The 20,707-nt window shown below is 38.8% G+C and overlaps 2 protein-coding genes across 4 annotated transcripts; both read right to left on the bottom strand.

Annotated features, from left to right (window-relative positions):
- Window positions 1–524: 524 nt before the first annotated feature.
- On the bottom strand, window positions 525–10,665 carry mansc1 (MANSC domain containing 1). Of its 3 annotated transcripts, none has more exons than XM_026922577.3 (5): window positions 10,072–10,665; window positions 7,050–7,153; window positions 6,328–6,635; window positions 5,692–5,832; window positions 525–3,208 (listed from the first exon to the last, which is right to left on the bottom strand). In XM_026922577.3, exons 3-5 carry the CDS (start codon window positions 6,569–6,571, stop codon window positions 2,199–2,201), a joined length of 1,395 nt encoding a protein of 464 aa, XP_026778378.2. In that variant the 5' UTR covers window positions 6,572–6,635; window positions 7,050–7,153; window positions 10,072–10,665; the 3' UTR covers window positions 525–2,198. The 3 variants fall into 3 exon arrangements, with proteins under 3 accessions (XP_026778378.2, XP_026778379.2, XP_026778380.2); XM_026922578.3 differs by having other exon boundaries at window positions 6,328–6,632; XM_026922579.3 differs by having other exon boundaries at window positions 6,328–6,611.
- Window positions 10,666–12,538: 1,873 nt separating this feature from the next.
- Window positions 12,539–18,868, bottom strand: c18h11orf98 (chromosome 18 C11orf98 homolog). Its single transcript, XM_026923323.3, has 4 exons — window positions 18,735–18,868; window positions 16,309–16,433; window positions 14,014–14,111; window positions 12,539–13,155 (listed from the first exon to the last, which is right to left on the bottom strand). The coding sequence occupies exons 1-4, from the start codon at window positions 18,768–18,770 to the stop codon at window positions 13,064–13,066; spliced, it is 351 nt and encodes a 116-aa protein (XP_026779124.3). The 5' UTR covers window positions 18,771–18,868; the 3' UTR covers window positions 12,539–13,063.
- Window positions 18,869–20,707: the final 1,839 nt, after the last annotated feature.

Raw genomic sequence — 20,707 nt, 5'->3', positions numbered from 1 at the left:
TTCACATAATTTAATGTTGGAGCTATTTTGTGATAAAGTCATATAGTAATAAAGTAGACAAAACTGTTTTACAAAGACGTAGGACTCCACAAGTTAGCCTGCACATGTATATGAGTTCTGGATTTAGCCATTATCACAATATCCTGTTCTCTCACCACTATTCCAGTAAACGAAAATATACAAATCTTTTTACATACACTATTCATTTACCTTAATGTTTATTCATAGAGAACTATATTTTATTCAGTCTTAGTATTTGGTATTTACAAAGTCTAACAAATGATTAGTTATTTAAATTATTTTAAAAAATATCTGTATAATCCTATAATTCAGTATATATTGTACTGTTTGAATATGACAATAATAACAATAATACCACCACCACCACCACCAAACAACAAAGACAATACTACTACTAATAATAATAGAAAAATACATTATTATTATTATTATTATTATTATTATTATTACAACATAACATTATTAGTAGTTTTGCCATTTTTACCAGAACCTTCAAACATGTCTTCAAAGAATTAATGTTTTATTTTTGCCAGAGAAAATAGTAGCCTACAATAAATTGGAATTGTTAAAAGCAACCACTCACAAAAACAAGACCAAACCATCACCATCTTATATATACAGTGATATTAAAATACAAAAAGCAATTCAAGAAAAACATGAAAATATCTGTGCAACTTAACCGAGTTCCTTAAAATGGAGCACAGGAGCAGGAAGGCGGCTGCAGGTTCAACTGAGTGACTGCTACCACCTCTGGTCAAAAATTGCAATTACAGCTAATTCGATGTTTCGATATATGCCAGGTGCGTTTTAAAACAGTTTGTAACAAGCCCTGGTTTGACTTCCCTTCTTCATCCAAGTCGCCATCATAAGGCCCACTGTAGTACTTCATTAGCTGAAGTCTGTTAGCTGAGTTTGGGCCCTGTAGGAGTTGTGTCAATATCTATAAGTTACAGTAGCAGAACTCGTCCAGCTGGCTTTGCAAATTCCTTTAAATGGATGGAGTAGTTTTTAATAAGTATTAGTATTTTAAAAGTATAATATTAGCTTTATGCTTTAGTTAAACAGCCACTGTCTAGTGCTGCAAGCTGTATGAATTAGTTGATACACACTCCCAAATAATAAGTGGAAGTCGACAAAGGCATGTTAAAAACCATACTGGAACACAGCGAATATTGCAAATGACATTTTCCATGCATGCTCTTAGCAAGTGTTACAGTTAACTAGAGTAGACCACCTCACACACGTCTGCACACACCTTCACACGCCTGCTCGTTATGAAAGTATTCATGTGAAAATAGTGCACATCCAATGTAATTTACCACCAAGAAGTAGTATTTGTTTAGACACAAAACAGAAGTGCGGCACAATGTGAACAGTGCATGACAGACTTTCCTATGGATCGGTGTAATAAATGTAAATACACAGTACAACATAGTGGAAAATAAAATCACAAAGATTCAATGTACAGCAAGTAAGTACAGTTTGAAAAGCTGTTGTTTTTCGGTAAGGAAGTCCTGAATAGATATGGCCATATAAAGGTGCTTGTGAAAGTCTGAAGAACAGAACCATCTTTTTCAGTATATCCTGTCTTTTATTCCTTTATTAACACCCTGCAGTAAAGGCATTAATCACTCAATAACCAAAAACAACAAATATGTTTAATCTGATATGCAACTGAGTACTGTTTTTGACTTGGTTAAAGTAGTGGAGTACTGGTTTGCTAGTGGCATGGTTTAACTTCATACCTAAATCAAGTCATACGCGAACAGGCCAAAGTGAGTGAACAAATGAAGCCTCAGAAAGGAGTGACTTGATTATGCAGCTGTTCTTATATCAGCTTAATTATTGATTGACTGGTCTTACACAGAGGAAATGTTAATGACTAATGCATTACCATAGCAAAGAATGTCCAACAGTATTCTAGTCCTAAATTTTTAAGCTTCCTGAGGTCTTTGTATTGCTTTTCATTCCCCACAACCCTAAACTCTTTCTCAGTCTCCATCTTGTTACATCCCTCCAGCAGTTACAACATCTTATGAGTGGGGAACATGTGACTTTTCTCAACCCAAAATGTCGTACATATCAAAATATTTTGTTTTAGTGAGCTGACAGGGAAAAAAATAAATTTCAAAATTGAATGGGATTGTCTCTTTGATCATCAAGGATTTGGTTGAGCGTTAGATCTCATAGTGAAGGTCGTTGAGTTCCAGTCTTGTGTAGTGTCTCCTGTCAAAGGATTCCATGGCTCTGCGGCCCATGACGACCACGACAAACATTAGAATGATGAGTGTGAGCACAACCAGCAAAGCCAGACTATTCTTCCACATCAAATGTGACTCCTTAGCCTTATCTGAAGCAGAACCTACTGCTGGAGGGTCAGGGCCTGAATCTCCATTTTTCAGATCATTCTCCATTTCTACGACGACTATCGTTGTCCTTTCAGTAGTAGTTGTGGATGTAGTTGTAGTGGATGTAGTAGTTGTAGTGGGAGTAGTAGTTGTAGTCGTAGTGGGAGTAGTAGTTGTGGTTGTAGAAGGAGTAGTAGTTGTGGTTGTAGAAGGAGTAGTAGTTGTGGTTGTAGAGGGAGTAGTAGTTGTGGTTGTAGCAGGAGTAGTAGTTGTAGTGGTTGTAGTTGTAGTAGTTGTAGTGGTTGTAGATGTAGTAGTAGTTGTACTTGGCGTAGCAGTAGTAGGTATCATAGTTTTCTGTATGGCTTGTTTTTGTAAGGTTGGAATCTCAACTACTTTAGCACTGGGTTTCCCATGGGGCTCTGGCTTTTTTGGTGGCCTGATCTGCTTTTTGGAAGGTCTGATTGGATTTGGGGGTGGCTGTGGTGGTTGGACTGGATGTGTAGTTGTTGTGGTGCTCGGTGTGGAAGGTACCTTTGTGGTTGTAGTTGTTGATTGTGTTGTTGTTGTTGTTGTAGTTGATGTAGTGGTTGGTGTGATTTCAACAGGCATCGTAAGGAGGATAATTGACAGTTCTGTGGGCGCTGTGGTGGAGGTGGTTGCTGTAGTAGGAGCTGTGGTTGTAGAGGACTGTGTGGTACTTGTTGTAGTGGTGGGCCGGGTTGTGGTTGTTGGTGTTGTGGTTGTTGATGTAGCTTGAGTAGTAGTAGGTTGTTTTGTTATCGTAATGGGCATTGTGGGTACTTTCTCCTTTCCTTTTGCAGAAGGGTGTGTCAAACCTTTTAAAAAAATAAACCATTAGCACTAGTTACATATGCAGCTGTGGCTCTGTGAACATATGTGAAGACAGTGAGAATCACCTGTGTACCTTCTTATGTGCGTGCACACACATGCCATAACCTTCCAACAAATATGTCACTAAAAGATGTATGACACAGTGTTTGCAATAAATACCACTGTCAGTTGGTGATTCATTCTAATGGAGCTTCCTCATGTTGGTGAATGACAGGGGCCTGTGGTCATGCCCTTCACACTCAAAAAAAAGACACGTCTCTGTTTATGGAATTTGGGTTCCAGCTGTAGGCTGATAATCCACTTCTGAAAACACTGTAGTTCCAGAAAACCTGGGGAATTTCTGTTGTGGTTGCTGTGAACAATTTCAGCACTCTCAACAGTACCACACATAACAGCCTGTCTAAATATGATTGGCAAGCATAATAACGTCTACCATACTTTGAGTTGCCAGGGTGGTTAGCATTCTTAGTGAATCTAGCTTCACACTGATGAGTTGTGACATCTGTTTCAGTGTTAAGGTGCGTTTTCTAAGTGAGCCGCAATGTGTTCGGCATAGGTGTTGTGAATGTCCTGCTCCTTTGTGGGAGCCAGTCATCGAAGTACAGCAGTATCCTGATGCCTCTGGCCATCAGGGTAGACAAAGGTCTCTTGCAAACATCACAATAACACCCGTAGTACTACAATCAGGCAAAGGGTAGAAACTGGCCTTGAAAGGCAAACATTAAAATCATGTTACTTAAGTGTACTTAAGCAATGGGGACATATGGGGAAATGGTAAAAATAGGTGTAGCACAGGTCTACCAACATGAATCAGTCTTGTTGCCCCATGCCATGGATTACATCTTAGCATATGAAAAAGAAGGATATTTAAGAACCAGTTCAACTGTTGCCCTTCTTCTGGACAGAACGAACATCTTGTGTTAGAGAAACAACTATGTTTGGGTCTGATACTGATGACAGAACTGACATTATGACATTGAAATCAGGACCCACTGACCTGATGTAGTCTCTGTTCAATGGCCAATGTTTTTGGATGTTTTAGAACCTTTTAATGAAGGTGGGGGAAGGTATATAGCTCTCGCCCCACAAGATGGACTGGGGTGGGTGGGGGCTTCTCAGATTGATGTCCCTGTCTAAGACTTGTGCAATGTAGGAAAGCCCTTTGTGGGCATTTGACCGTTTTGCAGTGACCTTAAAATACCTAAAATGCTAGTTTTATGATTCTGAAACCTGCATTCTCCTCTCCAGGGCCTCTTTAGTGGCAGGCCCAAACAGAGGTTTGATTTACACACATCCAGCCTCAACAGAAGGATCAACCTCTGCAGACTGAAATGATTGTTCCAACGCTAACAAAAATCCGGCTAACATATTGCCAGGGTTGGCATGTGGCCCAGCCTGACAGCTTGTGATCCATCATATTACCTAGAACACACTACAGGCATAAATCTGCCAGCCGAGCATGCCATCTCATTGCAGGGGAATTGTAAGCCAGACACCGCATCCTTAAGATGGTCAATGTCAAGGCAGCCAGCACATACCTTGTGCTTCAGGGGGTGTATACACTGATGATACAGGTATGGTTTGGTGAACCACTTTGTGTATTGTGAAAAGAATGAGGGGTCTATTGTGTGGAATCAAACAGCTCCAGGGCTACGTGTTAGCAGAAATCCAGCAACTTAGTAAATTTAATAGTGTACAGGGCATGGTATAGCTGCTCAGCTAGATGTTGGGGGATATGTAATATCCTGAGCAGAAAGACAATGCAGAGAGAGAACCCAACCCCGCTGGAAAACTGAGACGTTTGCGATGCTAACAAAGGAAAGCCAACCTGAAGCTAGAAGATGCCACAGAGTTCTATAGTAGAGTTCCACTAGAAAAGCACTTGCAATGTATAAATATACCCTCATCACAGCAGAAGAAATAATAGGAGTGTGTTGCCAGCTTTGGAGGACAGGTTACCTGTAGCTCTGACCATAGTCACTAGCTGCTCAGTGGATAGCTCTATGTGATGTACGTGTGGTCCGACATGTGTACGAGGCGAGAAGAAGACAGGGAAAGCTCTAAGAAGACAGGATAACTTTATTGCAAATACTGACTCATACGTCACTTTGTGACTTTGTTGGAAGGTGCTGGTATGCAGTGTGCATGCGCACAAGGTATCCGGGTAACTCTGAATACCCCTGGCAGTTAAAAGGGGTAAAATACAACTGCCAGTAGTAATCACCAACAAAAGGGATGACATCAAAATCAAGAGTTAATCTAAAGCAGTTAGTCTAATAATTACCCAGGTACTGATAAGGCAAGGGTCCTCATCTCTAGTCATGGGCATCCTGCATATTTTATAAGTTTTCCCAATCCTCAATACAGTAGGGAAAACTTTAAACTGTGCAGGGCAGTGGGTCCCCAGGACTGGAGCTAAGAACCAACGCAATAATGTGCTGTTTTGCTTTTATTGCAGAAATATTACCTTTGAATATATCATAAGTGTTAGTCCCAGGCATGGCTGACATCAGAGGGCAGTCCTGCTCAGTTTCACAATGAAACAGGTAGCAGTTCTCAATACCATCTTGGCTTGATGGCTTATACACCACCATGTTGCACTTTATACCTGTGAGAGAGGTAGAACATTAGTTACTGCATGTCTGTGGGGTGCGTACTCTGCACAAAACAGCTGATCCCTAAAGTTTCATACAAAAGGCACATGCATTCACAAATGTATATATATATGACCTGCAAAGTGTAACTACCATGTCCTCGTGGCTTTAATATAAAAACAACACCTAAACAGCCTTCACTCTAATCTTACAACAAATCTTACAAATTCACTCTAATCTTACAACAAATAATTCAGCATGTTGAAACTGTGGAAGCAAAGGTCACAACAAACCAATCCATATCACAAAAGACTCTGATTAATGTTTGTAGAATGAAGCAGTCAAATAACCAAAAAATTTAATTAATGCTTAATTAATTAAACAATTAATGACCTATATTTAATGCAGTCACATCAGCTCTTGCTGTAGGTGTATTAGTTGTAGTTTCTTGCTATAATACCTCAGGTCATGGTGGAATCTGAGCAAAAGCAGCATGTGTAACACCTTACCTGGTTTCAGCTCCTTTGAGCAACAGGCCAGGATGCAGTCTCTTTCTGCCTCTTTCTTCCTGACATCCATTACGGTCTTTTGATGATCCAGAGCCTTGCGCACATTCACAATGGTATCTCGATGCTGTCTGGAGTAACATGTCTCACCACTGGAGCTCAAAGCGCAACTGCAAGCCTGGAGAAAGATCAGAGCCCCAAGAAGCAGCTTAGCTGCCCCGAAGGAGTGTTGATGGGCTGGGAACATGGCTTTCAGAGCTCAGGAGATCCACAGGCTTCTCAGAGTCCTGATGGGAAAGGATTAAAACCTGCTGGATGACAATTGGTAACGTTTATTAAGGAAAACCAAGGGTTCGTCTGACACTTTAGCCACAGATAGCTTAATCCCTCTTAATTTTATTTGTATAGTGCCTTTCCTACACCCAAACAGTAAATTAAAACAATATATTGTCTGAAGTCATGCTTGTTTATGGGTGTTTTGCTTATTTTTATGGTTCCAAAGGACCTCAAGCACTTGCTGCACCCTAAACTTAATTCAATTCCTTTCACTAAAACAGTACACACCATACTACAACTACACCACAAGCATACAGATCATACAGCTCACACAACAGTGAAAATATAAACATTTAAAATGTTTGCATTAGTAATAGTACACATTGTATTATAACATTACATAAAGATAAAAGATAAATCTAAATTAATCTGAGAAACCAGGTACTAACCAGTTCCTTGTATGTGTATGTACAATGCCATTAGACGGTCTCAAGTCCTTTGGGTCCGCAGTTCATGTGCAGTCATCTATCTCAGTAGGACTTTGCTCCTTTTTCTGAAACATATTTCATATGTTACTGTAAGGGCTTGTAAAAATGTAAATGTAGTTACTTATCAGTTTGGGTGATAAGTTGCAGTGTATTTGTTACTGTGTTTATACTGTAGTTTTGGGTTAATGGTATAAAATTGTAAATTTATAAATTATGTAAATTTGGATTTCTTAACTGGTTGCACTGGTCCTATAGCTGTATTACTGGATATTTTAAAGTTAACAATGCTTTTGATCATAAATTTCTTTATGCTTTTGATCTTAGGCTATAACAGTTCAAATATAATGTTTATAGGTATTTAAAAATAAAGCAAATACTACTGTATACTTGACAATATTGCACAGCACTTGTATAAATCTCGGGTCTGTGTTGTGATTTCTTGGCTTTACTGCATGCTGCCAGAGTTGGAGAACACCATGAGCATATCAGTCACAACCACAGGCCCAATTACATGGTAAAATATTAAGTGTTACCTCCAATCATCTCCTCAAGTGCCTTAAGTACCCTTTAATATATACTGAGTTGCAAGTTTATTAGGCACACCAATTTTAATAGTGTGTTATGTATTTTCCGGTCTTGAGAACATCACAAATGCAATGGGGCATCGATTTAACAAGGTGCTGCATGTGAACTTCTGCATTACACAGTTTCTGAGAATAAAACAGCCGCAGTCTTGCTGTAAACAGTACTTTCCATCTGATCTCAAAGATGGGCTATAAGGCTGAGATCTGGGAAATAGCCAGATCACTAATGACAACTCACTATCATGTATCTGACACCATTCGGTGATGATTCATGATTTGCTAGCACTAAATTTAGGTGCAAAAGGAATTCATCCAACCTGGTAACTTCTCTTTCTACTCCCCAGTGTCAGATTTCTTCTTTCTCACTGACAATATTGGTAATAATCAGTGGCGTTTGTAACACATTCAAGATTGATAAATGGTGCTTTCTGATATGACTTTCTGCATACCAATCTTACATTTGGCTGTGATTTCCCTTGTTGTGGTTGTTCGCTGACCCTTCTGATCCACGCGCTGTTTTCTGTCCACAGGATTGCTGGTCACTAGTAGTTTAGGAACTGCTCATGCTGCACTCAATGTCATTAAAGTTACTGTTTAGTGCGGAATTGAAGTCCACAAAGCAGATCTGTCGGATTTATATTACGCATTTACTGGATATGAGGTCACATGACATATGGTTTGTTGGGATGTATAATTTTGTGTGTATGTCTGGGTTGTGCCTAATAAACTGCCAACTTAATGTGCTTGCAAAGTGGAGTTACGTCATTGCATTTTATGGCAGTGTCACCATCCCATGGGGAAAACGGCATTTGTTACTTGCTTGTGTGCCTAACACATACAAAAGCACAAGATTTTTGGGAAAGGAAAAGCAAAAGGAAGAGTGGAGATTTCTGTAACACTTTAAATGAGTTTGACACTTCAATACTGTCATATTCTTAGAAAATATTTACAGTACTAGTAGTTTATGCTGTATCAAAGGATCTTGATGTATAGCTAGAGTAAAACTGCTGTAACTCTATTGTAATAAAACAGTAAAACCCCCAGTGTGATTACTGTGAAATAGGCATATGTACCTGAAACAACAAAGGAACCTTGTCTTGTCAGACTAAGCAAGGTCCAAAAACTAGACAGCTTATCAGGAGTATGACTCTCATATTCTGTCACTATTGTTCTCCTTATTCATTTTATTGTGTAACTTGATATGTTATACCTGTATACTCATGTTCTATTAACATTAAAATTTATTTCATTATGCTATTTATTTCATTATGCTATTTATTTATGCTATATAACTTTTGTTATTCATTTTTGTATTATTACAAAGAGAGACCAATATTTTTGCAGAAATATTGTTGAACTTAGATGAAATAAAAGCTTTCATAAATACAACCACATTTCACCATGTTAAGATTTTGGAGTTTTTCAAAATGATTGAAAATAATATTTCTATTTTAATTATACTATAATTTATACTTGTACATGGCACACTATGTGGCCAAAAGTTTGTGGACACATGACCATAACACTCATATGTGCTTTTTGAACATCCCATTCCAGATTTAGTACCCCTGTGTTTGCTGTTATAATAACCTCCACTCTTCTGGGAAGGCTTTCCACTAGATTTTGGAGCGTGGCTGTGGGGATTTGTGATCATTCAGCTACAAGAGCATTAGTGAGGTCAGATGCTGATGTCATGCGAGGAGGTCTGGGGTGCAGTCAGTGCTCCAGTTCATCCCAAAGGTGTTCAGTGGGGTTGAGGTCAGGGCTCTGTGCAGGACACTCGAGTTCTTCCACCCCAACCTTAACACACCATGTCTTCATGGAGCTCGCTTTGCGCACAGGGGAATTGTCATGCTGGAACAGGTTCGGGTCTCTTAGTTCCAGTGAAGGGAAATTGTAATGCTACAGCATACAAAAGACATTCTATACAACTGTGTGCTTCCAACTTTGTGACGACTTTTTTGGAGAAGCACATATGAGTGTGATGCTCAGGTGTCCACAAACTTTTGGCCAGTCAGAAAAGGAGTCATTCTCTGCATTCAGGTATGTGAATGGTACCGCCCCAAAATGCAACGCGAGGTAATGTTGAAGGCAATCTAAGATCAGCACAGGGAAATGAGGAGTTTGATGCAACAGCACACTGGTGCTGATGTTGACGCGTCACTAGGATACAGAAGCATCATCCGTTATAAGACCATCACTGTGATGCAATCATAATGAAATCAACAAATGGCCAATTTTCACGTTGTTTATTTCCAAACTGAGGCTTGATTTGTTCATTAAAATTGCATTGAATTAACTCAGGCTTTTCTAACACCTGCTAGCATCGCGGTTGGCCTTCTGTAATACAAATAAATAATTAAAAAATGAAAATAAATATAAAAAATTAGGCTACTTACCTTCACTGAAATCACCAAATTAGCTCCCAGGGGGATGAAACAGTCAACATCGTCATCCAGAAAATGATCTCAGGCATCCTAGGCAGGCAGATTTCATGCGACCTGAAAATCCTACTTAAACATCAGGTCTTCATGGAGCTCCTTAAAGATGCTCACAAGGACTGTGGTCTAAAATGGTGTCTTCAGGCACTGCATCACACTGAGAGCTCTCACACGATGCAAACACCACGTATTAAATACTGATTCTGTTGTTTTTTACGTTATCGGATCAAAAAAACAAACCTAGGGCTTCCCGTTGTGCACACAAAAGACCGAGAGAGGAAACACAACGCGCCGAGCTATGAGGCAACACCAAACAGATAAAAAAAACCCACACACACGCACCCGGCAAATGAGCGCGCGTTTAAACGGACTGCGTTAATCTGCGTTAGTGAGTCGATCCAAAGCAATGCTCACGGCTTCATCACGACTCTGACCCATTTTTCTGCCTCTTTTGTCCCCAGTGTGAGCAGCTGAGCGACGACACGTGTTTACTGCAGAACCCGTATGTTAACTAAAGCAATCTGACTGAATGAAGACACCACACAAAGAGGTGCTGAAGGAGGAGAATATATCCACCAAACACCCCCCCCAACACACACACACACACACACACACACACACACACACCCCAACAAGTGAAATTATACAACCACAGAACATACCTTTTTCATGCATTGCTAAGCATCATGTCTCAGAGAACATCACTTAATGTTTTTCATTCAGCATTGTGTGTAAATGACATGCTACTGTATCTGTATGTGTGTTACTGTAAATGTAACTGTAAGTGTGTGTTATCTGGCACTCAGTCATCTGCCATCAATTTGCATAGTACAGATGGCTCCACAAAAACACTTTCCAGCACACTGATACACAGTTCATCAATGCTCAAAAATCAAAAATGAAGATGTTTGGATTCCCCCCTAGTGTTACGGACTCCAATGACAGTATATCTAGGATTCTAGGAATCTATATATATATGTCACATATACATTACAGCAGATTATCCTACTGAAAGAGGCCACTGCCATTAGGGAATACTGTTGCCATGAAGGGGCGTACTTGGTCTGCAACAACATTTAGGTAAGTGGTACGTGTCAAAGTAACATTCACATGAATGCCAGGACCCAACGTTTCCCAGCAGAACATCGCCCAGAGCATTACACTACCTCCACCGGCTTGCCTTCTTCCTATAGTGCATCCCGGTGCCATCTCTTCCCCAGATATGTGATGCACACGCACCTGGCCGTCCACATGATGTAAAAGAAAACATGATTAATCAGACCAGGCCACCTTCTTCCATTGCTGCATGGTCCAGTTCTGATGCTCATGTGCCCACTGTAGGAGGTGGACAGGGGTCAGCATGGGCACTCTGACCAGACTGAGGCTACACAGCCCCATATGCAGCAAGCTGTGATGCACTGTGTGTTCTGACATCTTTATATCACAGGGAGCATTAACTTTTTCAGCAATTTGTGCTACAGTAGCTCTTCTGTGGGATTGGACCAGTTGGGCTAGCCTTCGCTCACCACACAGCATCAGTGAGCCTTGGGCGCCCATGACCCTGTTGCCAGTTCACTGGTTGTCCTTCCTTGGACCACTTTTGGCAGGTACTAACCACTGCATACCAGGAACACCCCACAAGTCCTGCAGTTTTGGAGATGCTCTGACCGAGTTGTCTAGGCATCACAATTCAGCCCTTATCATAGTCACTCAGATCCTTACGTTTGCCCATTTTTACTACTTCCAACACATCAACTTCGAGAACTGATTGTTCACTTGCTGCCTAATATATCCCACCCCTTGACAAGTACCACTTTCAACTGTTAAATGTAAATCATTGTTTACACACACATTTTATATATATATATATATATATATATATATATATATATAGTGTGTGTGTGTATATGACTATCCCTAAGATATTTTCATGTGGTCTAATCTAGCCCCCTTTTAAAAAAAAAAATCATCAGTAAGACTCAGATGCGTCATATGCCTCCAGGTGACGACCCTGTGGCTCTCTGTCACCACTGATGCAGCTGTCGGTCGACTTCGGCTCAAACTTGTACGGCATAACTCCAAAACACACAGCATCTCATCATGTAGGATAGTGTCCTTGTTTAAATTCGACAGGTGTGGGTGAAGATGGCACTGAGAAGTTTGTTTAGATTTGGGCAATGGTGTGCCTCAGACGCTTTAGCACTTTAGTACACCGTCACTCCGACTTCCTGTTTCAAAAGGAAATACGTCAGCGTATAGAATCAAATCACGGCTCTCAATCCATTTCATGGGGACTTAGTTGCACACTGGTCATTGTTACTGTGTAATGCGTATGCTCTGATTTGATCTTGGCAGTCCCCTCATGGCTTTGAGCAATTACAGTGACCAAATTCAAGATAGGAACAAACAAACCCAGAGACATTGCTAAACATTCAGCTGAAATTTATTGTAATTCGCCACACCACATAAAACCAAATAAGATAACAAAAAGATTTTGAGAAACTGGAGCTTGGTCAGAAAACGAGACTTGGTGAGTGTAATGAAAGTTTGAACTGGTTCAAATAAATGCTCCAACACACTAATGTCATAAAACTGTTTGTCTAGTCAATATCATCCATCCATTTATCTCCTCATGTCTTTCTTAAACTGTATTTTCTGTTCTGCTTGAAGTTGCTCTGTAATTTTTGTTTTATCAATATACTGTATGAAGATTGTCTCATAAGACCAGCTCTGACATGCAGAAAGAATTCAGATGAGAATATGAAAAGCTTTAAGACTGCTTATGAAGTAATGTATTTTACAAATTTGAAATCCTTTCAGTTCATCTGAACATTATCACAATAATCACTGTGAAACAAGCATTTTCAAAAGGCATAGATGTTTCATGTGCAGATCCTCTACAGTCTACATTTAGGAAAATAGCAGCTTTAAAAATGTCCATATAGCTCCTTTAATCCATATCCATCATCTCCATGTCACCGCCATTTTTCTTCTCCTTCTTCTTGTCAGCAGGAGTTGTTTTTTTCTGTGGTGCAACTTCAACTTTAAAGAAAGAGGTAAAGGAGTTATTTGTTACACCAATTCATAGCTGCATATATACCCCTAAGGACAAATACAGTGACTTTAACTGAAAAATACTGACATTCAAACCAAATTGGTTTTTTAGAATTTATATCAAGTTCTTTAATTTTTTTTTTTTTAAACTCTCACCAGATGTGGAAGGTTGTCATGACGACAAAAAGTTTTGATGAATGTGTACTGAATGCGTATTCTTGGCTGCAATTTGTATTAAATATCTGCCTCTGAGTGAGTGAGACCTACGTGAAGATTCAAGAACTATCAATAAAAGAACAATGAAAAAAGACAGACATTGTTAAAAAAAAAAAAAAAGGAGTGGGTATTAAAAAACAAAAAAGAATCTTGTGTACCAGTTTGATTAATGTGCTAAATTTGTTGAGCCCATAATATCATTGTTTTTACTAGGCATATAGAGTGGTTCAAACTGTCCAGTTGTGTCCAGCTGTGGAAAACAAATAGGCCATCCTGAATAAAGGTGATGGATTAACAACACACGTTGTTAAGAGGTGAAATGGGAACGGTCTGATTTAAGGGCAACATTGGAGAAATTCATTTTTTAAGAATTCAACTTGACAAACTGAAAGCAGGTTAGCAGTCTGTTTGGATCATGAAGATTCCCCAAAACATGAATATCCTTTTCAGACATATTTACATTTAGATATACCACGTGACTTACGTCTTCTACATCATTTATTTAAAACTCGTTTTGTTACAATGTCTTTACTGATATACCAACTTTTCCACCTCCGGTATGCGTAAAAAAAAATTTTTCTGGGTGATATTACAAAAATTTCTTAACTTCGATAAACTCCATATAACTACCTTCCATGCCTGCTTTTTCTTTCTCCATGTGGCGCAGTTGTTTCAGCAACTTTCGTCTTTTCTTCCCAGACAGCGTGATGTTCGCCCTGGAGCTGGTGCTGGAAAACACAATATAGTCTTCTTACAAACTTGGATGAGCAATATCCTAATTGTATTTCAGAGTTTCTTTCTACCTGATTGTAGAAATGCAAAGGTGTGTAACTACAGCAGATAGAAAAAGTCTACACATTGCTGTTAAAACTGCAGATTTTTGTGATGTAAAAAATTAAACCAAGATCAATCATGTCAGATCTTTTTCCACTTTTAATGTGATGCAGCAACCAACAAAATTCAAATGAAAAACAAACAGAAACCTTGCAATAAAAAAAAGAAAAAGAAAAAGCTTACAATAACCTGCTGCATAAGTGTTCATACCCATTTATAATGGGGCATGTGGCTGTGTTCAGGATGAACCAATCACGTTTACACTCATGTTCAGAAGTAATTATCATACAGCTGTCATCAGTGAAGTGATTCTGATTAACCCCAAATAAAGATCAGCTGAACCACAAAGAGCTTGAAAAGCATGTACAGGATCTCACTGTCAAAAGGTATCGATCAGGAGAGGGGTACAAACTTCCAAAAACATTAGATGTACCATGGAACAAGTGGAGAAAATGGGGCACCACAGTGACATTACCAAGCACGCTAATTTTGGACGTTCCTCCAAAATTGACAAAAGGACAAGAAGAAACCTTATCAGGGAGGCTGCTGAGAGACCTACAGCAACATTAAAAGAGTTGCAGGAATATTTAGCAAGAACTGCTGACTCCCTGCATGTGACAGCTGTCTCTCATATTCTTCACAAGTCTGGGCTAAGGGGCAGGATGGCAAGATGGATTTTTACCAAATGTTTTTTGCCAAAAGATACATACAATCACTCCAAACCATGTGGTAAACATGTTATGGTCTGTTTTGACCAAAGTCGAACTTTTTGAGCATAATTCTAACACTTATACAGTATTTAGCACAAAAACAAGACAGCTTATCACCCAAAGAAGACCATACCCACAGTGAAGCATGGTGGTGGCAGCATCATGCTATGGGGCTGCTTCTCTTCATCTGGGACTGGGGCTCTAGTCAAGATAGAGGGAATCATTGAGAGCTCCAAATACCAATTTAGTTTTGCACAAAACCTCTGTTAGAGAGCTTAAGATGAAGAAAAATTTCTCCTTTCAACACGATAACATCCCCAAGCACAAATCCAAGTCAACAAAAGATGGCTTCAGAAGAAGAAGATCAAAGTTTTTGAATGGCGCAGTCAGAGCCCAGATCTAAACCCTACTGAAAACCTGTGGAATGACTTGAAAAGGGCTGTGTCCAGGAGATCCCCTCGCAGTTTTATAGATCTGGAGCATTTTTGCAAGGAAGAGTGGAATAAAATTGCCAAATCAAGATGTGTTAAGTTGGGAGACTCTTACCCAAAAACACTGACTGCTGTATTACAAGTAAAAGGTGCCGAGTATCAGTTAAGGGGTATGAACACTTATGCAACCAGGTTATTGTTTTTCCTTTTTGTTTTTTTTTTTTTGTATTTGCCCCCACGCACAGTGAGGAGTTTCCAGGAACATGGTAGCAAGTCTCAAATCTATGATTAAACGCCACTTCCACGTCAACAAACTATTACGAAGGCGTTTCAGAAAAAAGCCTCTCTTTCATTTTCCTACAAATGCCCTGGGAACCTTATTAGGATACACAGCATCATCATTTTCCAAAGAAAGCCCAAATAAGTTCTCTGAAACAGGAGAGCCTTCAGGATGGAGGACAGTTTCTCTGTAACATGTGGCAAATTTTTGCGTTATTAAATTCAAAGATCAACTTTATCCATTATGTAACTATAAACAGTTAAGAATTCTATGTTGTTTTTAATAAATGAAATATCGCTAGTGTTGGAATATTGCTATGGTGTAAGAGGAATAAAACACTTCAGGACATTCTCTGATAGAAAAATAAACAACTCTGCTTTGCATCAGGCCACATCACACCACCCGGTCATTAAATTGTTTCTCCTATAACAGTATGTGTGACATGATTTATTCCTAACCGGTCCATCTACTGAAAGTGACTAAAGAAGCCTGTCTATATTAAGAGAAATTCTGAGAAATTTATTCTGTAGCACTACGCTAAAGCGAACGATCGTTTCCTTTATTTAATGAAGAGATCATGTAAAATCTGAGCAGAGCATGAAAACTCTTCCAGCACAGTGAAGGCATCTGGTCCTCTTTAGTGTCTTTAGTATAGACTAGACTGACCAACCTCCTCTTTTTCAGGTGGTGTTTTGTTATGAGACCTTCATCCACCACTGCTCCAACAATGCGATGCTTCTTCCGCTTCTGCTTTGTCACAACCCTCCGCCTCTTGAAAAGCTTCTTCCCTAATTCCTGCAGGAAAACAAAAAACAAAGCACAAAGAATGACTACAGTATTTACTACATGGACTAAAGCTGGCAAGATTTTATCACAGAATCTTTGCGATCTTTGCTATGAACATTAGGAACACCAACTGGTTTTACTCGATATGATCAGTGTGCTCGTGTTAGTGAAGAAAAAGACCGAACCCCAAGAACTGTACGATGCTTTGTTTATGTTGCATAACCTAGATCATAACAAAGAGGTTATCACAGTGTGGCTGTATATGTGCAAACTAACAATATTTATACACTCAGGTGACTGTAAACATACACATATGACAGCATTCTAACCTTATGACATTCAGTTTTAAATGAGACGATGGAAAAGGGGACTATTAATTACGACCCGTGAACCCTAGGTCATGTCAGATAAGCAGTCGTAATGCCGCTCATTATAGTTTGATTTTTACTACTAGGACGTCATTAGGATGCAAGAAGACGATGTGTTCCAAAAGTCATTTGAAATCTATCGCATTGATAAAAAGTGCGACATCTGAAAAAACAAACAAACAAACAAACAACATGGTTATCTTCATAACGACTAGGGTGTAACAGCTAAGTGTTACCGAGGCACAGCACCCACAGGTTTCTCCCTTTAATGAAGAACAAGAAAACTATTTAACTGCTAATAATGCCCCCTTTGGAGACAATTCAGCTCCCTAAACACAAGCCGAGGAGGAAAATACGAGGCAGGTCCAGGTACTGCTGTACTACAATGGCATTTAGGACCAAGTTTTAATTAATAAAAAAAAAAAGATTTCCAGAATAAATTCTTAATATTTTGAGGAAAAAATCCTAATAATCACAATATTTCAAAGAAAAAGTCATAATCTTTCTAGAATAAAGTCATATTATTTCAAGGAAACAAGGTAAGGTTATTATGTGAAATTTTTTGCAATATTTAAAAAAAAATATTTTGAGAAAATCAAGCAACAATCAAGCCCACAATGTGTTATGACATATGGACTTGTCAAATCCTCAACGTCCCTCATTTTCAAGGGACATATGAATGTTATACGTACCATTTTAACTTTATTCTCAGAATATTGCAACTTTTTTTCCAGAAACATCATGAGTTTTTTATAATAGAATTATGACTCTTTTCGCAAAATATTCCAGCCTTTCCCCTGTAACATTACGACTTTATTCTGGAAATATTACGACATTTTTTTCCCTCAAAATATTATGACTTTATTCTCACAACTGTGACAGCTAACATGTAAACAAAAATAAATCTATCTATCAAACCGGCACAAGATCCATTTATATCTTCCTGGGTTCCAGATTTTCAGAATAATTTCTTTTACATTTTTTTGGGAGTATGCTTCCGGCTTCATTAAGTTACAAATTTGAATGTGTCCTCCTTAAAATATCCAAAAAGCTCAAAGTAAACACCAAAAACTTCCAGTACTACTAAAATTCTAGTAAATTTGATACTGAAAGAACATGATTTGTGTTTAAATCATGTTCACATGTTCTGTTTACTGTAAAAATCTGAAGGCCACACAGACTCTTTATGCAGTGAATAAAGTGTAGCCTCAAATTCCTGTTCTTGGCTGACAGGAGTGGAAGCCGTTGTAGTCTTCTGTTGTTGTAACCCATCGAGATGCTTTTCTGCTCACCACGGTTGTAAAGAGTGGTGATTTGAGTTACCCTAGACTTCCTGTCAGCTTGAACCAGTCTAGCCATGTTCCTCTGACCTCTCGCATCAACAAGGTGTTTCCTCCAGCAGAACTGTCGCCCACTCGATGTTTTTTTTTTGTTTTTCGCACGATTCTGTGTAAACTCTAGAGACTGCTGTGTGAGAAAATCCCACAGGAGATCAGCAGTTTCTAAAATACTCAAACCTGCCCCGTCTGGCACCAACAACCATGCCATGGTTAAAATCACAGAGATCACACTTTCCCCATTCTGATATTTGATGTGAACATGAACTGAAGCTCTTGACCTGGGTCTATATGATTTTATGCACTGCATTGCTCCATGATTGGAAAACTGCATGAATGAGCAGGTGTTCAGGTGTTCCTGGCCGGTGAGTGTATACAGTCACTGGTCCAGATTGTATATTATACACATTCACTAATCTATACTAACTGCTCTTAAACATAGCAACCATGAAGCTAGCTAAAAGCACCAGATTCTGCATATCAACAAGCATGACTATATCCCATTGTTGTCCTTTAACTAGTCGTATATAGCTGCACTGTATATCTATTTGTATATACAGCCATGGATATACCTGCATATGATATAAAAGACTAAAGAGACGTACTGTTTTTGGTCTGTTGATCTTCCCACCTGGAGCCATGCTTGCTACCAACGTGCGTATGGGTGGATACAATTCACTTCCGGGTCATATACAATAAAAGTCTCTCACAAAGAGTAGCTCGAAACAGACGTTTACGTAGGATTTATAGTGTGTATAATATGCTCCATAGCTCCTGTAGTGCAGTTATAAGGAAAGTAGGAAGCCATTTTGAATAGAGCGTCTACACACAGACGCTTTTCTGCTTTGGGTTACGCGCTAAGATAATATTGGTGTAATATAAAAATATTTTGTTTTTGGTACTTATTTAACATTAACAACTATACTCTGAAAAATATAATTTCTTTCTCTACAGCTCATCTGTAATCTGTACTAAAACCCCTGAGAACCCTGCACTAGTGGTTTATTCAGCAGACCACAATCTGAGTGTAGTTCACTAACTTCACCTGTGGGGGGCAGGACTGGGTATAACTACATTAATCCTCAATACTAGTCCTCAGTTTAGCTAATCCTCAGTATAACTAATCCCCGGTTTAACTAACCCTCAGTTTAACTAATCCTCAGATAAATTAATCCTCAGTATAACTAATCCTCAGTTTAACTAATCCTCAGTATAACTAATCCTCGGTTTAATTAATCCTCCGTATAACTATTCCCTATAGCTAATCCTCAATTTAATTAATCTAATCCTCAGTATAACTAATCCCTATAACCAATCTTCAGTATAACTAATCCTCAATTTTACTAATCCTCATTGTAACTAATCCTCAGTATAACTAATCCTCAATTTAATTAATCCTCAGTATAACTAATCCTCAATTTAATTAATCCTCAGTATAACTAACCCTCAATTTAACTAATCGTCAGTATAACTAACCCTCAATTTAACTAATTCTCAGTGTACAATGGATATAAAAAAGTCTACACACTGCTGTTAAAATGGCAGATTTTTGTGAAGGAAAAGAATGACACTAAGATAAATCATCCTTTCTCACCTTTAATATGAAATTGCAAAGTATACAAATAAAGTGAAAAACAATCAAAAACTTTTATAGGGAAAAAAAATAAAAAAACTTACAATAACCTAGTTGCATAAGTATGCACACCCCTAAACTAATACTGTGTTGAAGCACCTTGTTTGATTTGGATGTACGCTTTGGGTCATTGTTGAGCTGAAAGGTGAAATTCCCTTTCATCTTCAGCTTACTAGTAGATACCTGAAGTAGACTCGTGACTGATTCCTTCAACAGTGAGACCCTGCACAGGTTTTGTCAGCTTTTTGCGGACCATGGCTTCAGCAGTCAGATGAAACCAATAAAATCCTACAGAAACAGCTGGTCTTTATTTGGGGTTAATCAGAATAACTTAATTCATGACAGCTGTATGATAATTACTTTTGAACATGAGATTGAACGTGATTGGTTCATTCCGAACACAGTCACCTCCCCAATTATAAAAGAGTGTGCACTGAGTGTGGTTCTCCAGCTTCACCTCTGGAGGACAGGACTGTTTATTGTAATCCTCAGAATAATTAATCCTCAATTAACTAATCTTCAGTATAACTAATCCTCAATTTAACTAATCCTGGGCAGATTACTAACATTTAATTTATCTAGCCAACACAATAATAACACTCTATTTAATAAATCCTCGAGTTCTTCCACTCCAACCTTGGCACACCATGTCTTCATGGAGCTCGCTTTGTGTACAGGAGCATTGTCATGCTGGAACAGGTTCGGGTCTCTTAGTTCTAGTGAAAGGAAAATTGTAAAGCTACAGCATACAAAGACATTCTATACAATTGTGTACTTCTAACTTTGTGGTAACAGTTTGGGGCAGAACCACATATGAGTGTGATGGTCAGGTGTCAACAGACATTTGGCCATATAGTGTATAAACAGACCTTGTAAACAAAGCACTTAGATGAGTGCAAGAAAGTATAGAAGTGCTTGAAGAAAGTGTCATGAGGTAGTTCTGTT

Source organism: Pangasianodon hypophthalmus, chromosome 18 (genome assembly GCF_027358585.1).
Source record: "Pangasianodon hypophthalmus isolate fPanHyp1 chromosome 18, fPanHyp1.pri, whole genome shotgun sequence".
NCBI lineage: Eukaryota > Metazoa > Chordata > Actinopteri > Siluriformes > Pangasiidae > Pangasianodon > Pangasianodon hypophthalmus.
This window is presented reverse-complemented; position numbering and strand designations above follow the sequence as displayed.

Coding starts and splice junctions, on each gene's coding strand:
- mansc1 (XM_026922577.3), bottom strand. CDS start 6,571: ATGTTCCCAGCCCATCAACACTCCTTCGGGGCAGCTAAGCTGCTTCTT. Junction 5,833..6,327: donor CTCAAAGGAGCTGAAACCAG/GTAAGGTGTTAC, acceptor CCTCTCTCACAG/GTATAAAGTGCAACATGGTG. Junction 3,209..5,691: donor CACTTATGATATATTCAAAG/GTAATATTTCTG, acceptor TTTTTTTAAAAG/GTTTGACACACCCTTCTGCA.
- c18h11orf98 (XM_026923323.3), bottom strand. CDS start 18,770: ATGGCTCCAGGTGGGAAGATCAACAGACCAAAAACA. Junction 16,434..18,734: donor AGATCAACAGACCAAAAACA/GTACGTCTCTTT, acceptor GTTTTCCTGCAG/GAATTAGGGAAGAAGCTTTT. Junction 14,112..16,308: donor CACCACCTGAAAAAGAGGAG/GTTGGTCAGTCT, acceptor TGTGTTTTCCAG/CACCAGCTCCAGGGCGAACA.